The following is a 19,563-nucleotide window of genomic DNA, read 5'->3' on the forward strand; positions in this document are numbered from 1 at the left end:
TCGATTAAAGGCCATAAAAAGCCCAAAAAAATGATCTTAAAAAAATAAAAAATAAAAAAAATCTATGTGCAATCTTTTTGTCATCCACAACATGCGAGGAAAGGTCAGAAGGTCAGCATTAAAGGAGGTGGTGCCAAGTCTGTTCTATCCACTCATATCAGTAAACTGTTGGCACACACATGCATACACACACACAAACACACAATCACTTGCTGTCTCTTCACCCATGGGAAATCCAGGAAGCCATGCCAATTCCAGCAGATGTTCCTGAAGCCCAGGCATCTTGTAAACACCATGAAATGTATTAGAGGCTAATGTAGCGGTTGCTGACAGAGGTCTTGCTGACAGAGGTCTTCAACACATGATTTGATTTAACACCTGCTGCACACACATACTGTAGCTACATATATATATATATATATATATATATATATATATATATATATATATATATATATATATTATACACACAGGCACTAAAGTCCCTAACCGCATGACAGGGTCTGCATGTTACAACCCAAACAGTTATGGAGGCTCATTCTTAAAATAACATTCAGAAATGTTGTAGGCCTTTAAAATGTAAACGGGGTATGGCTCCAGATTTCCTCTTCGAAAACTATTGAAATCATGCAAAAATATCACCGGTACAAGGACAGACAGATTTTATTAAAGCTTAATTGAATAATAATTTGTGTTATTACAGCAATAAATTATAGTTTCAATGTTTACTGCATTAGAACCAAAGTTTACTTTGGTGTCTTAGAATGATGGGAATATTGTTCTGTGCAGCAATATAATGAGTAAGTAGTACTAATAGATTATTTCTGAGCTTAGTTTTCCATTGATAGCCGTTTCTTATGATGATTACCTTTTTTTATCACTAGTCATCAGTCTATAGAGGGAGCCACTGTAGCCTGCTGATCGTTTATTGCTCCCCGGTGAGAGAGAAACCCAGAGCTCAACCTGCCCGGTACACCGCCCCCAACATGTCATACAGTACGAACCGCATGTTCATCACAAGTGCTATTTGCACTCCGACAACCATCTAACATCCACGGCACCGTTTGCAGAATAAAGCACAGCCTGCTACGCGTTCACACGCTCGGATTTGCAGCAAAAACATAAACCGGGGACGTTTTCTTCAGCACGCCAGGAGAGTTGGAGGTCCGCAGGTACAGTAATTGCAGGTACGTCGCCAAGGCGCCACAGGATGAGAAAGATACTGCATACAGTACAGCACTCTGATCAGATAACAATGAGAGCTTTTCCAAGGTGTGTGAATGGTGAAACAATTGAGAGAGAGAAAAAAAACTGCAGTAGCACTTGTTACTTATGTAGTTCGCATGTTTCAGGGACTGACAAGTGTCAGTATCTTGAAACAAGGCTGCAAGGTGAACATGGCAGAATTTGATTGTGCAGTTTGTAGAATTAGATGTTTTGTGCAAATACAGGATTCTAATCAACATGAGCTCTGCATGGCTGATTAACTCGTTCATTTTCCTGACACCGACTACAGGAAGGCATGTTTACGCACGATCTTGACGCGTAATACGCACTAATCCTTTTGGAGAAAAACAGCAGAAAAACACTTCACTTAGTTGAAGTCGCAGATTTAGCTGGACCGGTGCCAACACAAACATCACGCCAGCAGCGGGAGATGTTGGGACTTGTTAAGCAATGCCATCAATGATGTAATAACTGGTATTAAAACGTGTAGGCTTGTCAAGCGAAAAATGATCTTGCACGCTCTATCCATTTGGTTCCTCTGCATCTCGTTACAGTGCTGCTCAGACGTTTGGTCGTCATGCTGGGCATCTGCGTGTGTCTTTTTGCGGTTTTCACACATGTCCTCTCTCAGGAGGCTGAGGAGCCCGTCTTCTACACAGTAAGTGAGATATCTTAGTGTTTTTCTTTGAAGGTTTAACACAACTTGGCATGCTGTGTAGGCTACTTTCATTTGCTGAAGTTCATTTTTTTATTTATCATATGTTGCTACATGACAGGGCACTAAAATGTGTATAAGTTAATGGTAATCATTGTCTGTCCTTCACAGTGCACAGAAGGGTATGAGTATGACAGAGTCAGAGAGCAGTGCAGAGGTGAGAAATGACAAATTGCCTTTAATGTTAAGCATTGGTTATTATACATTTGTGCAGCTATTCATGCTTAATGACTTTAATTATGTATTTATTTCTCATATATTCTCTATTAAGCTTAATATCAGTTGCCTTTTAACCAATCAAAAGAATTCTAATACAGAAAATGCCGTATCTTATGTCTTTCTTTTTGTCATACTGTTTTCCGTGTCAGACATCGACGAGTGTGCCTTGTTAGACGATGCCTGCAAAGGAGGGATGCAGTGTATCAACCACTTTGGTGGATACCTCTGCCTTCCCAAGAGCGCCGTCATCTATATCAGTAAGGAGGGTGAGCAGGTGCCACTGCCGAACCCTGTCCCTGCTATCCCCGCTGTCCTCGCTGTCCCCGCTGTCCCTGCTGTCCCACCAAGCCAGCCTCAGGTCCCACGGTCTTCAGGCAACCAGGGGGGGTCTCAGTCCAGCCGGACCATCCGCTGTGCACCCGGATACACTGCAGATGAGCAGAACCTCTGTAGAGGTAAGATCCGCTGCCCAGGCACTTTCCCCTTCACTGCTTAGCTATAAAATTATACGAAATACCATCAAAGTAACTTGAAAAAACTAGCCTTTCTTTTTTTACGGCTTTACACCAACACATGGAGACGGGTCTTCTTATCTCAGCAAGTGGTGTTGACAAGCTCCTCAGGAGAGAAATTGGACTCTGTCAGTAGGAGAGGAGGTGTAACCACAAAATATGGTCTACAAGGGATGGCTGCCACACTCTCTCCATAAAAAGTTGCCCACTCATGAAATGTGGGTGCAGATTAAAATCCCACTGTATGGACTGCTTTGTCCTGCAGTATACTGGCAGAATTAAATGTCGATATTGAGATGTGTTTTTTTATCTCATGAATTTCATGAATATGCTTTTGTTGCCCTTGGTTTTTTATCTCATGAATAGTATGTTTTTGTTGCCCTTGGCCAGATGTGTAACTGCTGCATGGACTAATGTGTCTGAATGTGTCTCTAGCAGGTCTACTTAGGTATTTGATAATTACTTGCTAATGACTTTAGAGCTTTGATAAGTAGAGCTCCGAAGGTGAACTGTTCCGTCGCCAACAGCTAAACCATGCATAACAGCAGATGTGTTGCAAGCTTCTTGGTTTTTCTCACTGTGATGTCATCCATTCTAAACATCATGCTCGCAGCATGATGTTTTGTTTTTGGAGTTCAGCTTCTTCTTAAAATATAAGAAATTGTTCTTGTTTACGGTGTTGATGTCCTCTGTTTCAGGGGCAAATCAAGGAGATTTTGCAATATTGTGGCAAGTTCTGTGCTCACATATAGCCTTTACGCCTACAGTATTAGTTCCCTGGGCCGTGACCAGCTTGAGATTTTGGTAGCTATGCAACATTGTGCGGGTGTGATCCTGAATTTGGGCGAGATTCTTTGATCTTTACAAATGGGGAGTGGTTTAAAGATTCATTCTGTCTCAGTAACACACACACACACACACACACACACACACACACACACACACACACACACACACACACACACACACACACACACACCAGTGCCTTCGTTGCTTTGTGTCAGATGTTCATAGCTGCACCTGAGAGAGAGAATATCTGATATTACTTGTAACCTCTTAAAGCTTTTACTTTGCCATCTGACTTGATCTGTGAGAGTTCGGGAATGTGGATATATAGAGTAAGCTGTAGACGTAATGTAAGGAAAAGTGCATTACCATAAATTACATCTGTTCAGTGGTTAGGAGCTCCTCTTGCCTTGCCAATAGGTAGAGCCGAGTGGTGAGTGGCTGTGTGGTGAGGCTTGTGGTCACAGAGCTCCAGTGAAAGTAACAAATTTAATTTTACACCTGGGGCAAAGATATGTGTGAGGTGCTTTATGTGTTTCTCTGAATTAGAACCCAATTAGGTTTTATTAGAGTGTAAAACATGGCAACATATCAGCTAAAGTAACCACATAAGCGAGCTGGCATGGGTATAATACTTATTCATTTGCTGGCGTGCTGTTTCAGTGCATGGGCTAAACAATGATAGGCTGTTGCTGTCAGTGTGATTGCTTTGAAATGACTGGAGTTTTAACTGGAAGGCGTCTCGTGCCGTCTCATGGGCGTATATTTCTGTTGGTGGAGTGATATAATCTTTGTTTACATCAGTCTCTGGTTTCTCTGTCATTACCTTTAACTCGGTACAATGAGCCAATTGTTCTTGGACGCAGAATTTTCTTTTCTCTTTTTTTGTTCCACAGTGGTTGTTTTGCACAGCTACGTATCTTGCTAGCGAAGGAATTCCCATTAACTTTCAATGGGGGGTGGGCGGGGGAAAACCTCAATGTATCAAATAGCGCTTACATCAGGCTCCTTCCCTGCTAACCCACCACTCTGTAGAGGAAACCTAGAGTGCCAAGTCAGGTAGAGCATAGGGGAAGATGAAAGGCTGACACTGACTAAATAACCACAGAAGTGCCGGAGCACTAACCAAGCCAGGTTGGACCAACGTCATGGGTTGTGCTGCTGCTGAGTTGTTTTGGTGACTTACTGCTGAGTGTGTGGCGAATAGTAGAGAGATCAGCTAAATGCCCTGGAAAAAAATGAAGCCAATTTTCCAAAGCACAACTTAAATTGTTAAAAAACAAACAAAGAAATAGCTTCTCTTAAGTGCACTATTTAAAAAAGAAAATAAAATAAAAAGTGCACTATTATTTATGCTGATTAAAAGCGAAGCAAACCACAAATTATATAACGGACAATTTTTCCTTTTAATCGTGGCTTTAATATTCATTCCCATTTTGCAAATGGGCAATAAAGCCCTGTGGCCCTGAGGTAACCCAAGCCTAAGTGTGTGTTGTTGCAGTGACACATTGGGGAAGTTGGCACCCTATTCCAGCACCGGCCACACAGAGACACTATGAACCTTTACTGTATGTGTGACAGCTTAATGATGCCTCGCATTTCCATGACCTCCCCCCACCCTCCAAACATACACACACATACTTACTGTGTTTACCCCCGGGATATGCCTACAAGTGGCTAGTTGTAGTCATATGTATGCATATGAACTCTTATTTTCAGCAGAGGTGAGATCACTTCCTCCTAGAAATGAAGGTTGTCCATCAAAAGCTGTCGATCAGTCATTAAATCTGATGAAAAGTGGAAAGCAGCTATTTTATGATCCTCATTTACAGTTGAACACTGTTGAGACTACTCATACTAACTCAACTGTACTTTCAGTGGCTTCAGGCATATAATGTTGGCCAAGGGGAATGAAACATATCATGTTATACACTTTCTCATATTCTCCTCACAAGTCTTGAGTTTACTTATTTTTCATGTCTAAATTAGATACTCATGCACTGCAGTATGGAACATGAAAGGACATGCCACTCCTGTTTACCTGTCTGGTTTTCTAAGGTCATGCAGGCCACATTACCACCTGCATGCCTGACTGATTTTAGCTATGTCTGGACGCTCTTCACCTGCAGTGGCTGGAAATCTTTCCTAACTATGTTCTATTAAGGCCGTTAATCCCTGTGTGACAGAGAACTTGTGTACTTTTCCGAACAAGGCCGAGTACATGCAATAACATTTTTCCACACAGATGCAATGCACTTGGGAGGAATATCTCTGGAATGTCAGTGGTGGTTGTTTTTTCCATTTGCTCCCATCTTTTGTGATGGTAGGAATTACTCACCACCTTTGACAGATAAGCATCGGATCGATCTGCGAGGAGCAGGAATGCAGAGAGCAGAAGAAGCAGAGGGAGCACAACATGACGCTGCTACATGACTTGACCTTTACAGTTTATACTTTACAGCTCTGCTTGTTGTCGTCTCATCCTGACATTTGCACTTGAAGAAACAAGCCCCAGCCACCCAGTCTTTGCTCATCCACAGACAATGTAAAAAGATGTGAGCACAGAGAGCGATTACAGTTTTTCAGGAAATTCCTTCAGATGTTATCCCGTCAGTGTTTATTTTTTTCCAAACATCCATCAGAGATAAGCAACACAGATTAGAAAAGGTTGTTGCATAGAGAAGGAAGACCTGAACATTGAGGTGAATGTGATACAGGATACACAGGATGTTATATTTAAACATTCTGCTACGACTTTGTTGAGGAAGTGGGATCAAACACAAGCGGACCCACTTTGTTTAGGGTTACTCAAACAAAAAGACACCTGAGGCGCACCTTTGTGCCTGTTGAACCCTCCTATTACCAGCTAAGCTCTTGTCTTCCACCTGTTCTCAGACTGATGATTTGCACTGTCCTACATCAGTGTGCCTTCACTATGCGATTGTCCCAGTGCCCTACAGTAGGATTTCCCCGTCCAATTCATTGAACCTGTTGTTTCTAATTCTTTAAGGCTCTTTTAACTACTGGATGTATTTTGACGTCAGTGTCTCTAATGGCAATAAACACTTTTCTATTGTCAGAGAATGACTTCCAGCCTCCTGTGTTTTAACATGCATGACATGGTTACAGTATTTCATCAGCTTACTGACACTGCCAGAGAAGACCAGAGTATCTTTCAGACTGTGAATATAATCCAACCATCCTGCAGGCAGCCTCTCCTTTGGCCTGTGCAGTGTTGTTGTACAGTATGCTGTTATTGCTTGTGGTTTCGCTGCTGGCTCTTCGCTGCCATCACATCAACGATGGCAGAGAGGAGCAGGAGGGGAAGCAGCTTTGCCATGCCTCCTCAGCGTAAATGCTTAATGTTGTTGTTATTATTCTCTCTGAGGTCGGTGCCTGTCCAACGGCCAGCTGCTTCCTCCTCTAATGTGCTTACATGTGTTGCTCTTTCCAATTACGTCATGATGGAAAGGGACACAGGGCTGCTATAAATCACTATTGCGTTCAGCTGGGTGACACTCACATGCAATCACAGGATTCATTTTTCTTACACTGTTTCTCCTTTGATTTATATTATCACTCTGTTATAGGGGTGTAACGGTACACAGAAGTCACGGTTCGGTTCCCCGGTTTAGGAGTCACGATTCGGTAAGAGTTCGGTACAGTGGAAAATAAAAAACATGCATTTCTTTTGAACAGACAGCAGTGCAAGTGACAAAGACCGACAAAATCCTCTTGCTGGGAACTGAAGCATCTCTTGCCATGAAATTGAAAATATAGACTATAGTTTGCTATTTCTTGGCCCGGTGATCGGCACATCTGGGTTATGCATGGGTTTCTATTCACATACCTTACAACGGTGGAGCACCGACACACCGTCTACATCTTATACACAGCTCTCCATTGCTGCACTTCATTTGTGCTAACCATAGTGTGACTGATTTTGCACACCAATTAACTTGTTGTGATAACCTCAGCACATGTTGCTAATGGACCTCAGGCTTGTGAACTTTGGTTTTGCATTATGTGTGTAACGGTTCAGCATGAATGCAAGAACTGTTACAGCCCTGCTCTTTTTTTCTTTTCTTCTAAAGACTATTTGGTAACACTTTACTTGATCTACATAAGAGTGACATGACACTGTCATGACACATGAACTCTAACCCTAACTTGTCATGACAAAAAACGAATGACTTATAGACAGAAGCGTTATGTCATAAACGTTTATGACTTGTTTATAATGTTTATGACACGTTCATGACAGTGTCATGTCACTCTTATGTAGATACCTTCAAGTAAAGTGTAACCGACAATATTTTAACCTTTATATTGGATAGGACAGCTTAGACTTGAAAGGGGACAGAGAAAAGAAATGACATGCAGCAAGGGGCCACAGGTTGGAGTCAAACCCACAGCCACTGCACCGAGGAGTAAACCTCTATATATGGGCGCCAGCTCTACCAGGTGAGCTAACCAGGCGCCCGTGTTCTTTTATTTTGACCCTATTTTCAGGTTTAATTCCTTCCATGCCACAAATTTGCTTTAAATGGCTACAGCGTGACTACTGCCATGTCAGGTTGGCAGAGTGATTGATAGCAGGAGAGTTGCCCAGCACTTCTTTTTTTTCGAAACATTTTCAGAGTAACAGGAAGGATTATTATCAGTAAGGAATGTCGCTGGCACACTGGACGGATTTTCAAGAATGTCAAGACTCTGCCCGACCTTTAGATGAGTGTGGAACAAACTCACAAACCAGTTAGTAAGTGTCAGCATGACTAAAACTCCTGCTCCTCCTGAACAATGAGAGCCATAAGAGGGGGAATCTTGGGAGTGGTGAGAATAACAAAAGCATTGAAATATTTCATGCCCTAATTCGGATGGAAATACACAGAATATAAGGATAGAGTGTCTTGAATTCTTTGATTTCTTATCTGCTTTGTGTTTAAGTTTGCTTTGAAAGGGAAACACTACCACTCCCATTTGTCCTGAGGTGGAGTTCAAGCCTGTGATAGCTGCATTTCACACTGCATTGCAGAGAGAATTATAAACAAATTAAACAATGTGCAGTGCAGCGTTTGCCAGGAGGGGTGATATAAAAGTGTTTGAGGTTAAGCAAAACCAAACACTCAGGGTCCGGTGTATGACATTCTAATAAATTTGACATTGTGAGATTTTATGGGCTATTAACATCACACATCTTGCCCCCTGCTTTCCCAAAGATTGAATTATCCAATAATCAGAGGGAAACCAAGATGCTGTCCAACAGCAGGATGGCTCCAACTGTTCTTTGGAACAGCTCCTGCTTTCCATTGCAGTGGTTCAGTGAAAACAAGACTAAATGCTCTCAAGTGATAATTACAACAAGCCCTATCATGTCAGTTTAAATCTGGAGCAAATAACACAATGTTGTCCCTGTTTTAGACACGTATGCTGTTTCTTTCTCACCCATATGCACGCACTAACACACTAAACAAGTCTTCACAGTGTATCACCCCATTCTGTAAAACATTGTAAAAGGCCATTTAATGTTCGAGCACCTCAAACAGGATCTCTGATGCACACACACCCACTTGTCCATTACACACACTCGCATTCTTTGAGCTGCCGCCATCCCCATTACTCCCCCAAACTCCCACAAGGCATTTAGTATTAATCTCCCTGAAAAGCAAGGAGTTTTTAACTCTGACATCACATATGCACACACGGCCGTAAATCTAACATCAAATCTTAAAAAGCCCTTTTTTGTTTAAAAAAAAGCCTCCACCCTGTCTCCTCATTCTTTCCTTCCACATCTTCCACTCTCCTGCTGGACAGCCTTATCTTTCCCTGTGATGTTACAGCAGGCTCTTAGAGGAAACTTGTAAACTGTGTTAAATAAATTCTGGAAAAAAAAATCTGACCTCAGAGAAAAAAGTGACTTTTCCCCACATGCAACACATCATCACATTTGATGGTAAAATCTGTTTTCCTGGGTAAACTATATGGACTGTACTGCATGTGGTAAGCTGTGGAGGCTTTATGGGACCTAAGAGCCACACACACACACTTGTACACACGCACAAACGTCTGTGGAACTTTGTATTGGCAGCGTCTTAAAGGTTTAGTGACAAAGTAGCAGTTACCACAAGATATTCCTGTGAATGAACATTTGGATTGCATTCAGCACATATGCTTTTATTTAGAGCTCTCAAAGCTTTTTTAAAGGGAGTGAGAATGACTTTTCCGTACACAGAACTTCTTAGGAAGCATCGCTGCATTTTTCACATTTAAACAATTTACAGTTAGCCATGTGCACTTACTTCAAACCAACAGTTGGTTTCTACACCTTATGTAGGAAAAGTGTTGGAACATCCAGATGTCTGCCCAACACCTTGTTTGTCTCACAGGTACACAGTGGCATATGTTGTACGACTCATGGCAGGTAATTCACGGCCAAATCATTCCAAGTGCACCTGATCTAATTTGGGTCGGCAATAATAGTCCAAAACCAGAGCAAATGCAGGGGGTGATTCTTAGCCCAAGTCTGAATTCTGAACAAAGATGAGTGTGCCAACTGCAATTGGTCAAACTGCCTATCTGATCTGGCACCAATCCTGTTCAAGAAAATAATTGCTTACACCAATGGACTGCTCACTGTTCAACCAGTCACAGCAGTACGGAAATAAAAACTAAACAAAAAAATCAAACAAAGGCAATCTTAGCTATTAAGAAACCTTTTGACTAGCTAATTGGTGCTTAGTCACACTTGGCTATTTGCCATGAAATCTCTTGACCTAAAGATGCTCAATCTCAGGATGAACTGCTAAAACTTTAGTGATTCCCACACATTTTATTGCCACCATCAGATTACATTCTGTCCAGTACTTCTGTTCACCAATATACCTGCAAAAAAATCAACATTCCCATCAATTTATGTTTAGTGCTAATTCGCAATTGTTTGCACGCTAACACGCTACTGGTAAACATTATAAACAGTACTAGCAATCTTAGCATGCTAGCATGCTGATGTTAGCATTAAGCTAGGTGTTGCTGTGCCTGATACAGCATCACAGAGCCCAAGCGTGGCTGTACACTCTCAAGTCTAACTAGTTTATCAGTGCAGTGGCACATCTCAAGAACTGAAGAAGTTGACAAATTTTGTTTTCTGTTACTAAAACCACAACATTTCACTGGCATCACAGTTTGGTTGTCTGCTTCTTGGCACCATGACAGCATCAACACAGGACTTTATTTATCAGGAATTAATCTCAGGCTTGTTTTGTCTGAATATATTGCCGGAAGGCAGGGCATTTCCAGACCCAATGAGTCACCAAGTACCTCCAGTAAGTAGGTGTGGTTGTGATTCACAGGGCTTTGATCCCAGCTCCAACTATTTGTTGAAATTCATTTACATTTTTCATTGGTACCCTATATACACACAGGATTTTACTTCCAGCTTTTTCTCTGACAAGCACATCGCCCTGTTATTATTTAAAGGGTTAGCTTGTGTAGCTGTCAAGGCTAGCTAATACTGTGGCTTCTGTATTGTTGTCTTCTCCCGTCAATGTTCTGCATGTTCAAACGACAGCATAGATAGGTGTTATTTTTGTAACCTGATAAAACCTGATGAACCTACTCAAATCTCTACAAATCATACAAAAACAAAAGTTGAGTGTGGATGCACCTGCATATCTGTGGCCATAAACACCACGTGGGGAAATAGCCTATATCAGATCTCTTGACCTAAGAGGCTGAATCTGGATGCTGCAGGTCTACCCCTCACAGTGACAGAGACCCTCTGATGCACCAGGGCTTTTAAACAGCCTTTGGGCTGTTGGGTCAGCATCCCATTGTGTGATACTGCTGGAATCCAAGCATTGGGTTTCTCACTCACACTTGGTGCTGGTTGTGGATGCACTTTCCCAGATGCTTTTTAAGCCACATCAGAGTGTTAGAGTTTCCAGAACAACACTGCTTTTATCTTTGTCCTCTACGAAGCGGGTCAGTGAGCAACAAGTCTTGTCTGTGCATTCCTCCCTAAATGCAATTCGCACCTGTTGTCTCTCAGTGGTACCTTTGTAGATAAGCCCTTGCTTTTGTCCCTAATGTACTGAGTTCATCTTATCACTGTGCTCCCAAAGAGTTAAGCACATTTTAGCCCTCTTCCCTTTCCTCCCTTTAAGGAGTGAAGACAACTTACCTTCTGTCAACCTTTTTGTGTCACGGCTCTTTCGCAGCAAATCAAGCCAATTTCTCACAGGCACCAATCCCACTGGATGGTGGAGGCTGTGGGAGTGGCATGTAGGACATTTGAGGCACTCTGGGAAGGGCATGATCCTTGCCAACTGAGACCTCATCACATGAAACATGTCCAGGGGAATATCAGTTTGAGATATCTATGCAGCAGCAAGTTGGGCCTTCCGGCACTCATTTTAATGGTTTGATCATTTTTATGTTTGATCTTCATACACTCTTTATGAAATGGGCTCCATGAGTATGTTTGTCTCAGGTGCATTAATTGCATCTAAACTCTGCAGAAGGGATAATACAATCACGTCTGTCAAGGCAGCACAGAGTTCAACTTAAGGTTTTTCAGTCAGGTTCTTCTGACTATTGTTAGGCTACACGTGTCAAATCACAATGCTGTAATAATACCCCCCTTCCTTTCCTGTGTGTGCGTGTGGTATTGAGGATAACCGTCTGTCATGCTTTTAAACTGATGCCCACTGGCTGTCTGCATATGATGGGTTGTGTCAGACCACCCAAGAGGATTGCTGGTGGGCCCACAGGGATGAGAGTATACAGTATGGGCGTATTTGTAGTGTGTGTGGGGGTGTGGGGGGATGGAAGATGGAAGATGGAAGTTCAGAAAAAAGGGGGCAAGGGAGGTTATAGTGAGAAAAGCCTTTTTTAAGATGCTCTGACTCCAAACAAACCGAAATTGAGAACATGTTTGTAGGGGCAAGATAAAAACAAAAATCTTTCCACTGCTGTATCGTTTATGGAAAATTCACATTTCTGCTGAAAACGTAACTAATAACTTGAGGGGAAAAATTACTTTTTGGAGGTTTTACACCAGTCATAACTTCACCTTATCATCAATTCATCGTCCCAACACTTACACTGCTGATTGTATGTACAGTACCATTCATATGAGTTAATCTGGACATAACTTTAAAATTTGCATGGCTAACTTTTGAGTTTGCATTCCTGAAATCATGTTTATTATTAAGTTTATTAAGAAATTATTAAGTCGGTCAGTGATAGATGTGCAGTTATTTAAAGTATAGATATCTTAAGCTGCAGTAATTATACTGTGTTTCATCAAACTATTGCTTATGATGTTATATAACTTATTAATGAAGAGGTAAGGGATACAAAGTGGATTTGTGGGCTTTTGGGTTAATGGATGTCTGATGTGAGAGTGTTATGGTAGAAAGCACATGAGTTCTCAGTAGAGCTCTCTCTCTCTCTCTCTCTCTCTCTCTCTCTCTCTCTCTCACACACACACACACACACACACACACACACACACACACACACACACACACACACACACACACACTTCCCCATTCAAAGATATGTCCTGTTAGCAGAGATATGATCAGTGTTTTCCCCTCCACCCGGAGCTGCTGAATAAAAGCCCTCTTTATTTAATCGCCTCCTCTCTGTATGAGCATGTGTGTGATGTGATGGTGTCAGTGATCACAGATTTTTTTTTACTGTCTGTCGAAAGCAGTTCACACATCACAGATCACAGAGTACATATAGTCCAGACATGTTGCCTTGCTTTGTCTGCCACATGTGCCTGCGTACAGTAGGCATTACCGCAACTTTGTGTTGCTTCCTCTCAGTGTCTGTTTCTGTGTGTTTATTGCAGACATAGATGAATGTGCGACAGGTAGACACACTTGTGGCCCTGAACAGACGTGCTACAACACCAGAGGCTCCTACACCTGCCAGTGTCCTCCAGGCTACCAGAAGAACGGAGACCACTGTGTAGGTGAGTCGTTGAAGCAAAACACACTCTCTCCTCTCGCTTTATTACATGATTAAAACTGGTGTCAAGCTTTTACAGTAAAAGGTTGCTGTCATCTTTAATCAACTGATTTAAATAATTGCTTTGTGCAATGTATCTTACCTCTCATATCTTCATGATTCTCCTGTAAGTGTGTATGTTTCTGTTTTCCTGCAGACAGAGATGAGTGCGCCCTCACCCACTACTGCATGCACACATGTGTAAACACACAGGGCTCATACTACTGTGAGTGCAACGCAGGTCACAAGTTGGCCAGCAACAACCACAGCTGTGTTGGTAAGTCACTGTAAAGCCATGTGTTAGTGTGTACAACAAACATTTTGCTTCAATGCTTTATTATGCAGTGGCAGCCTGTCAGACATTTTGTGTTGGTATTGCTGACTTTTAATAGATTTGCATGCAAATGACAAGGGTTTATTATAATAATTATAATTACTGCTTTAGTGTACAACAAAACCACACACCACGGTAAAAGAAAATATACATGATAAACCATAGTAAAGAAAAGAACAAATGTAATTGATAAAAATGCATTAATAATCAGGTAGGTGTTAACCCACACTGTTTCTTTTGTTCCTCAGTTTTCTCAGGATGCAGATATTTTAAGGTCAGGAATAGCTTTAACAAAACAAATGGTGCTGTTATTTTTTATGCCTGGAAGCTCAGAGCTATCATGAGATTGGCCATGCAACCTGAACCCACACAGCAAACCTCCTGTGGAAGTCAAAGGAAGTTATTGAAAAAAATTGTGTGTTGTGATAGAGCGCTGTTTATCTCTGAAACACATTTAGAAATCCATCCAAAGCCGTGACTGGCTCCCAGCTATCCTGAAACATGTGTGTCTAGTTAGTTATTTCTTAAAGTATAATTCCAGGTGTTTTACAACTCTTACTTACATAGTGTTGGCCATCATTCCTATTCATTATGATAACATTGTACTCACCATACTAATTGCTGACATCTGAGTTCCCAGACCTAAGTCGGTGAGTACAGGGCCATTAATACCGGATTAATGGCCAAAACTACAATAATAAGTTCCAAGTTGTAATAAACCAGAATTATTCAATAATATCCATGTATGTAAAACATCTGCTTTTGTTCCAGATGTGAATGAGTGTGATGTGGAGAATCCTTGTCAGCACCACTGCTACAACCTGATTGGCTCCTTCCTCTGCCAGTGTGAACAGGGCTATGAGCTGGCACAAGACACGGCTTCCTGCCAAGGTGGACACACACACACACACACACACACACACACACACACACACACACACACACACATATATATATATATATATATATATATATATATATATATATATATATTCATGTATATACTCAGATATACAACTGCAGATAGATGCATGTTTGTAAACACCCATCACATGCCTAGTTTTCAACATGCCCTGCTCATTACAGTATCTGTTATTTATGTGTGTGTGTGTGTGTGTGTGCATATTCTCTGTACAGACATCGATGAATGCAGCTTCTCCAGCTACATGTGTCAGTACCAGTGTATTAACAGCCCAGGAAGTTACACCTGTGAATGTCCAGAAGGATATCAGCTCCAGGGAAACAGGGTGTGTCAAGGTACCGCAGTCCTCCTTTTTCCTCTCCCTTTTTCTTTCTTTTTTTCATCCCTTCTTAGTTTATTTATTTATCTATCTTACCCTCCTCTCTCTTTTCACACAAAACAAAGTTCCTCCTCTCTCCATCCCGTCCTCCTCTTCCTCAATTCTTTGAAGATTAATGTTAAGAGGAACTTGATCATTCCTGCTATCATCCACTATTCTACCTCTCAAGGTAGAATAGTTAATGAAAGCCACTCTCAACCGGTACTGTCATGGAAAGAATGCAGAGGTTAGGCAACACAAACACAGCAACGTTGTGTTGCCCCGCAAAGCCACCTCTGTGAATTTATATGCATGATTTTGGTTTCTTGAAGTGGATTTATTTGAAGCTCCGGCACTCGCTCAAAGGGAGAGCTGTTATTTTTTCCTCTCCCCCTCGGTCAGGTGCAGGCTTTATAGGGGGAGCCATGAATCCGGCCGGTTGTGTTAGAGGGACCTTAAGGTGATGAATCCAGGCTGCTGTGCCAGAAATAGCCCTGTGGTTTGGGGCATGTTTGATGGGGTTATTTTCATGGTGCTGCAGAAAAAGAGATGCAGTTAGGCCTGTGCAGAGTTGCTTTGGGGGCTTCCCTCGACTACAGATCTGCGGGCTTTCCTCTTGTGTTTTTTTTCACTTCCACAGCTACTGGAAATGGAGCTACAACCTGGAGATAAAATGAAATAGAGCTACACTGTTCACAAATTGTACACATCCTGACCTCGACTGTGTTTTCACAGCTCTGTTTCATGAAGCGTGTAGAGTTTACTAGGATTGTCATCCAGCTATTTTTGACTACTCAATACTTTTGTTCTCTCTCTCTGTCTCTCTGCCAATCATAAGACATAAATGAGTGTGAGACGGGGACCCATAACTGCCAAGACGATGAAATGTGCTGGAACTATTATGGAGGCTTCCGCTGCTATCCCAGAAACCCCTGTGAGGCGCCTTACGCCAAAACCTCTGAAAAGTCAGTAAACATCATCCAGTTTTTTTCCCCCCACTATCATCAGTGCGGCCAGTTTCACAGAGATTCTCTTAATTGTTTTGTTTGCAGTCGCTGTATCTGCCGGTCTCAGGCCGAGTGCCAGGGTCTACCGCCGTCAATTGTCTACAAATACATGAGCATCCAGGCCGACCGGACTGTGCCAGCGGACATCTTCCAGATTCAGGCCACCAACATGTACGCCAACACACACAACACCTTCAGGATTAAAGCTGGGAATGAGGCAGGAGAATTCTTCCTGAGGGTAAGTTGATGGGAATTATTATTTTTTGTGTTGCATTAAACGCTGAGGCAGGGTGTAACAGGTGATAATAGTAAATTGTACCGCCTGGTACAATCGCCCAACCTTTTATCAACATATGGCCCTTGTAACATAGTAGTTACAGTTATGCTGTATCAAGATATTATTTGGCATTCTAAGCAAACAGTACTAAGAATCTACAGCCATCCTAGACTTAGACATAGACTGCTTTGAGCCAAATGCTAACGTCAGCATGCTAACATGCTCGAAATGACAATGCTAACATACTGATGTTAAAAGGTATAATGTTAACAATGTTCACCATCTTAGTTTAGCTTATTTACATGCTAACATCTGCTAACACAAAGTGCAGTTGAGGCTGGTGGGAATGCCGTAAGTATCCCGCCTATGTTAAACTGTATTATAAAAGATATGTGATAAATCCTAGTTTTATATACAGTCTATGGATAAATCTGTATTCACATACGTACTGATGATATTTTTTTGCAGCGTTCCAGCAACGTGAGTGCCATGCTGGTGCTAACCAAGCCTCTGTCAGGCCCCAGGGAATACGTCATAGACCTGGAGATGGTCACTCACCATTTGACCATGAACTACCGCTCCAGCTCACTGCTGCGGCTCACTATAATAGTTGGGCCATACGCCTTCTAAACACCGCAATCCCCAGCAGCCCACATAAGTCTGGTTCAGCACACATAGCAGTGTAACACTTGCCTGTATCAGCATAACATACTGTACATTTTTCATACAATACCAAACATAACATAGGCTGTCCCAGACTCATACAGCAGCAGAGCAGTTCCAATATGCTTGCTCATGACAGACCAGCCCATGCTGTAATGTGACCACTGGGCATCTTTTTCTTTCAAGATGCTGGGAAGCATTGTAATGAAGGGATTTAGTGTCCTGAGGAATCAAGCACTGTGTTTCAACAACAGCACTTAACAATAAATCATTTTTCATCTTTAAAGTTGAAACATTTTTGACTTTAGGTGCCTGAAGTGGACATAAGAAAGAAAAGCATGTTAGCAAAACAAGTGGGAACAGAGCAGTGGCACTCAGGAAAAGAGGCCTAGTGGACACACATCCTAACTGTGATGGATGTTTTTGATGCAGCTGTATCTACATGTATCATTTTGTTTCAGACCAGAACTTACAATAACCTGTGTGTGTATCAGTGAAGCAACCTGTTGTAAGAAAAAAGAAAATTCATATTTTTTTGTATACTGTAAATGTACATGACAAATATCCAATATAAGCAGTTTTTGATACAAAAATAATTGACAGACCTTGTAAATCACAGCTTCTGTTGATGGTTTTTTGGGGTTAGTACGGCTGCGCCACGCTTTTTGTGCAAGTTTCTGTACAGTTTTACTCATGAGTAATCATTTCCAGAGAAGTCCAGAACAGTTCAGAAGTGTAAAAGGGGGGGGGGGGGGGGGATTTGCCTGTTAGTTAAGAGAGTAAACTTTGCATGACAACAGGCTTGATGCTCGTAGACTTTACTAACAGGAGTTAAGCATGTATGTACCAAGTTAAGTGTGTGTGTGTGTGTGTGTGTGTGTGTGTGTGTGTGTGTGTGTGTGTGTGTGTGTGTGTGTGTGTGTGTGTGTGTGTGTGTGTGTGTGTGTGTGTGTGTGTGTGTGTGTGTGTGTGTGCACACGCCTCGCATTGTTTATGCATGCAAGCAAGTGAAAGTGTAATACACAGAGGGAGAGAAAGGGAAAGAGTGAGAGAGAGAGAGCTTGTTCTCTGCCCCCAGGTTCGGTGGATGTGGTTGAGCTGTTTATGTGTTTCTGTGATGCCATCCTTGCAGCCCTCGGTCACAGAGGCAATAACAGAGATTTTTTTTTTTGAACTAGAGAACACGCACAGGAAATGACGGCTTTCATAACACACCTCGGCCAATCGACCGCTCACTGGTGCCACGGCGATTCTCCAGAGAAACAGCTGAGCTTTCTCATGTCGGTCCCAGTCAAGAAGTCACACTGGCACCAGGCTGGCTTGCGTGATAAATATAATTACAGTGCTTTGCCCCGTTGCTGGTTCATGTGTGACACAGGGGATTATTAAAATGTCAATACAATGCCACCACACTTTTGGCAGAATGAGAAATCTTTCACTACCTTATTTGCCTTTCGTGTCTGCTCTGGCTTATTGCTAAAACACTGTACACTGTAGACATACACAGCACTGAAAACCACATTGGAAACCAACATGTTAAAAAATGTCGAAAGTTTTCCATCTTTTATGTGGTTTCAGCAGCGATCATAGTGCCTTAGATGTATAAACAAAAAACACAACACTAATCTTTCATGCTGTCAAGACTTACTTCATTGAAATGCCTTAATGTTTTTCTCATCTATTTAAAATATATTTTGTCATATGTATCTTTTATTGATTGTACTCTGAAGAGCAAAAGTTATATTGTTGAATAAAATATGATGGATTAATGGGGCTAGGTTGTTCTGATTTTTTTAATATCCAACAACTTGTGTAAAAGAGAGAAACAACAAATGTGTGGGAAAATAACGCTGCTCTGCACGGTGCCTGCATGCCTGCCACAAGTAGATTTCATATACAGTATAATGGAAAATGCAGCAGTTGTGTGAAATGCTCCACTGCTCCGCCAATGCAATTGGGAAAATGTGAGGATGATTTCATCTGAATATAACAATGATAAATGCAGTGAACATAATGCCCTATAGCCATCATATATATCTTGTTTAAAGAGATCCAGAGGGGTATATAGTAATATAGTTGGCTATGTTGAGTCAATGTGTGCTGAGGGACAAATGTGAAGCATGCACACAGACGCACACCCATACACAATTTATTTAGATGTAAATTGGTTGGGAGGGGTTTTATGGTAAGTTGTTACTCAATCATTCTGCTGTCGAGAGCTTTAGTCAGAGCAGTGTTGGGAGGTGTAAGATGATACACGATGTGTCATTGTTCCCCTAACCCCATCTTCAGCTTACCGCTCATTGGAGCGCTGTGTTTTTGCTGTCCGTGCATGATTCAACCCCCAGGAGAAAACATTGCTCACCCACTTTTTCTGTGACTCAACTATGTGCTGAACTCCTCAAGAAGAGCAACATTTTCAGGTTCTCGTTCATGATTAATATTCCACTCAGTGCAGATAATTAACTTAATCTCCCTGCATATAGCTAGACATTTCATTAATCACTGTTAGATTTATTAAATATA

General features: G+C 41.8%; 1 protein-coding gene across 2 annotated transcripts; it reads left to right on the forward strand.

Annotated features, from left to right (window-relative positions):
* The first annotated feature begins 956 nt into the window (after positions 1 to 956).
* efemp1 (EGF-like fibulin extracellular matrix protein 1) lies at positions 957 to 18,811 on the forward strand. 2 transcript variants are annotated; one of them, XM_078272700.1, is made up of 11 exons: positions 957 to 1,187; positions 1,782 to 1,885; positions 2,054 to 2,099; positions 2,311 to 2,616; positions 13,319 to 13,441; positions 13,634 to 13,753; positions 14,582 to 14,701; positions 14,948 to 15,067; positions 15,929 to 16,055; positions 16,143 to 16,335; positions 16,843 to 18,811. In XM_078272700.1, the coding sequence occupies exons 2-11, from the start codon at positions 1,805 to 1,807 to the stop codon at positions 17,002 to 17,004; spliced, it is 1,398 nt and encodes a 465-aa protein (XP_078128826.1). In that variant the 5' UTR covers positions 957 to 1,187; positions 1,782 to 1,804; the 3' UTR covers positions 17,005 to 18,811. The 2 variants fall into 2 exon arrangements, with proteins under 2 accessions (XP_078128826.1, XP_078128827.1); XM_078272701.1 differs by having other exon boundaries at positions 957 to 1,172.
* The last annotated feature ends 752 nt before the right edge of the window (positions 18,812 to 19,563 follow it).

The sequence above is a fragment of the Sander vitreus genome, chromosome 17 (assembly GCF_031162955.1).
Source record: "Sander vitreus isolate 19-12246 chromosome 17, sanVit1, whole genome shotgun sequence".
In the NCBI taxonomy this organism is placed as follows: Eukaryota; Metazoa; Chordata; class Actinopteri; order Perciformes; family Percidae; genus Sander; species Sander vitreus.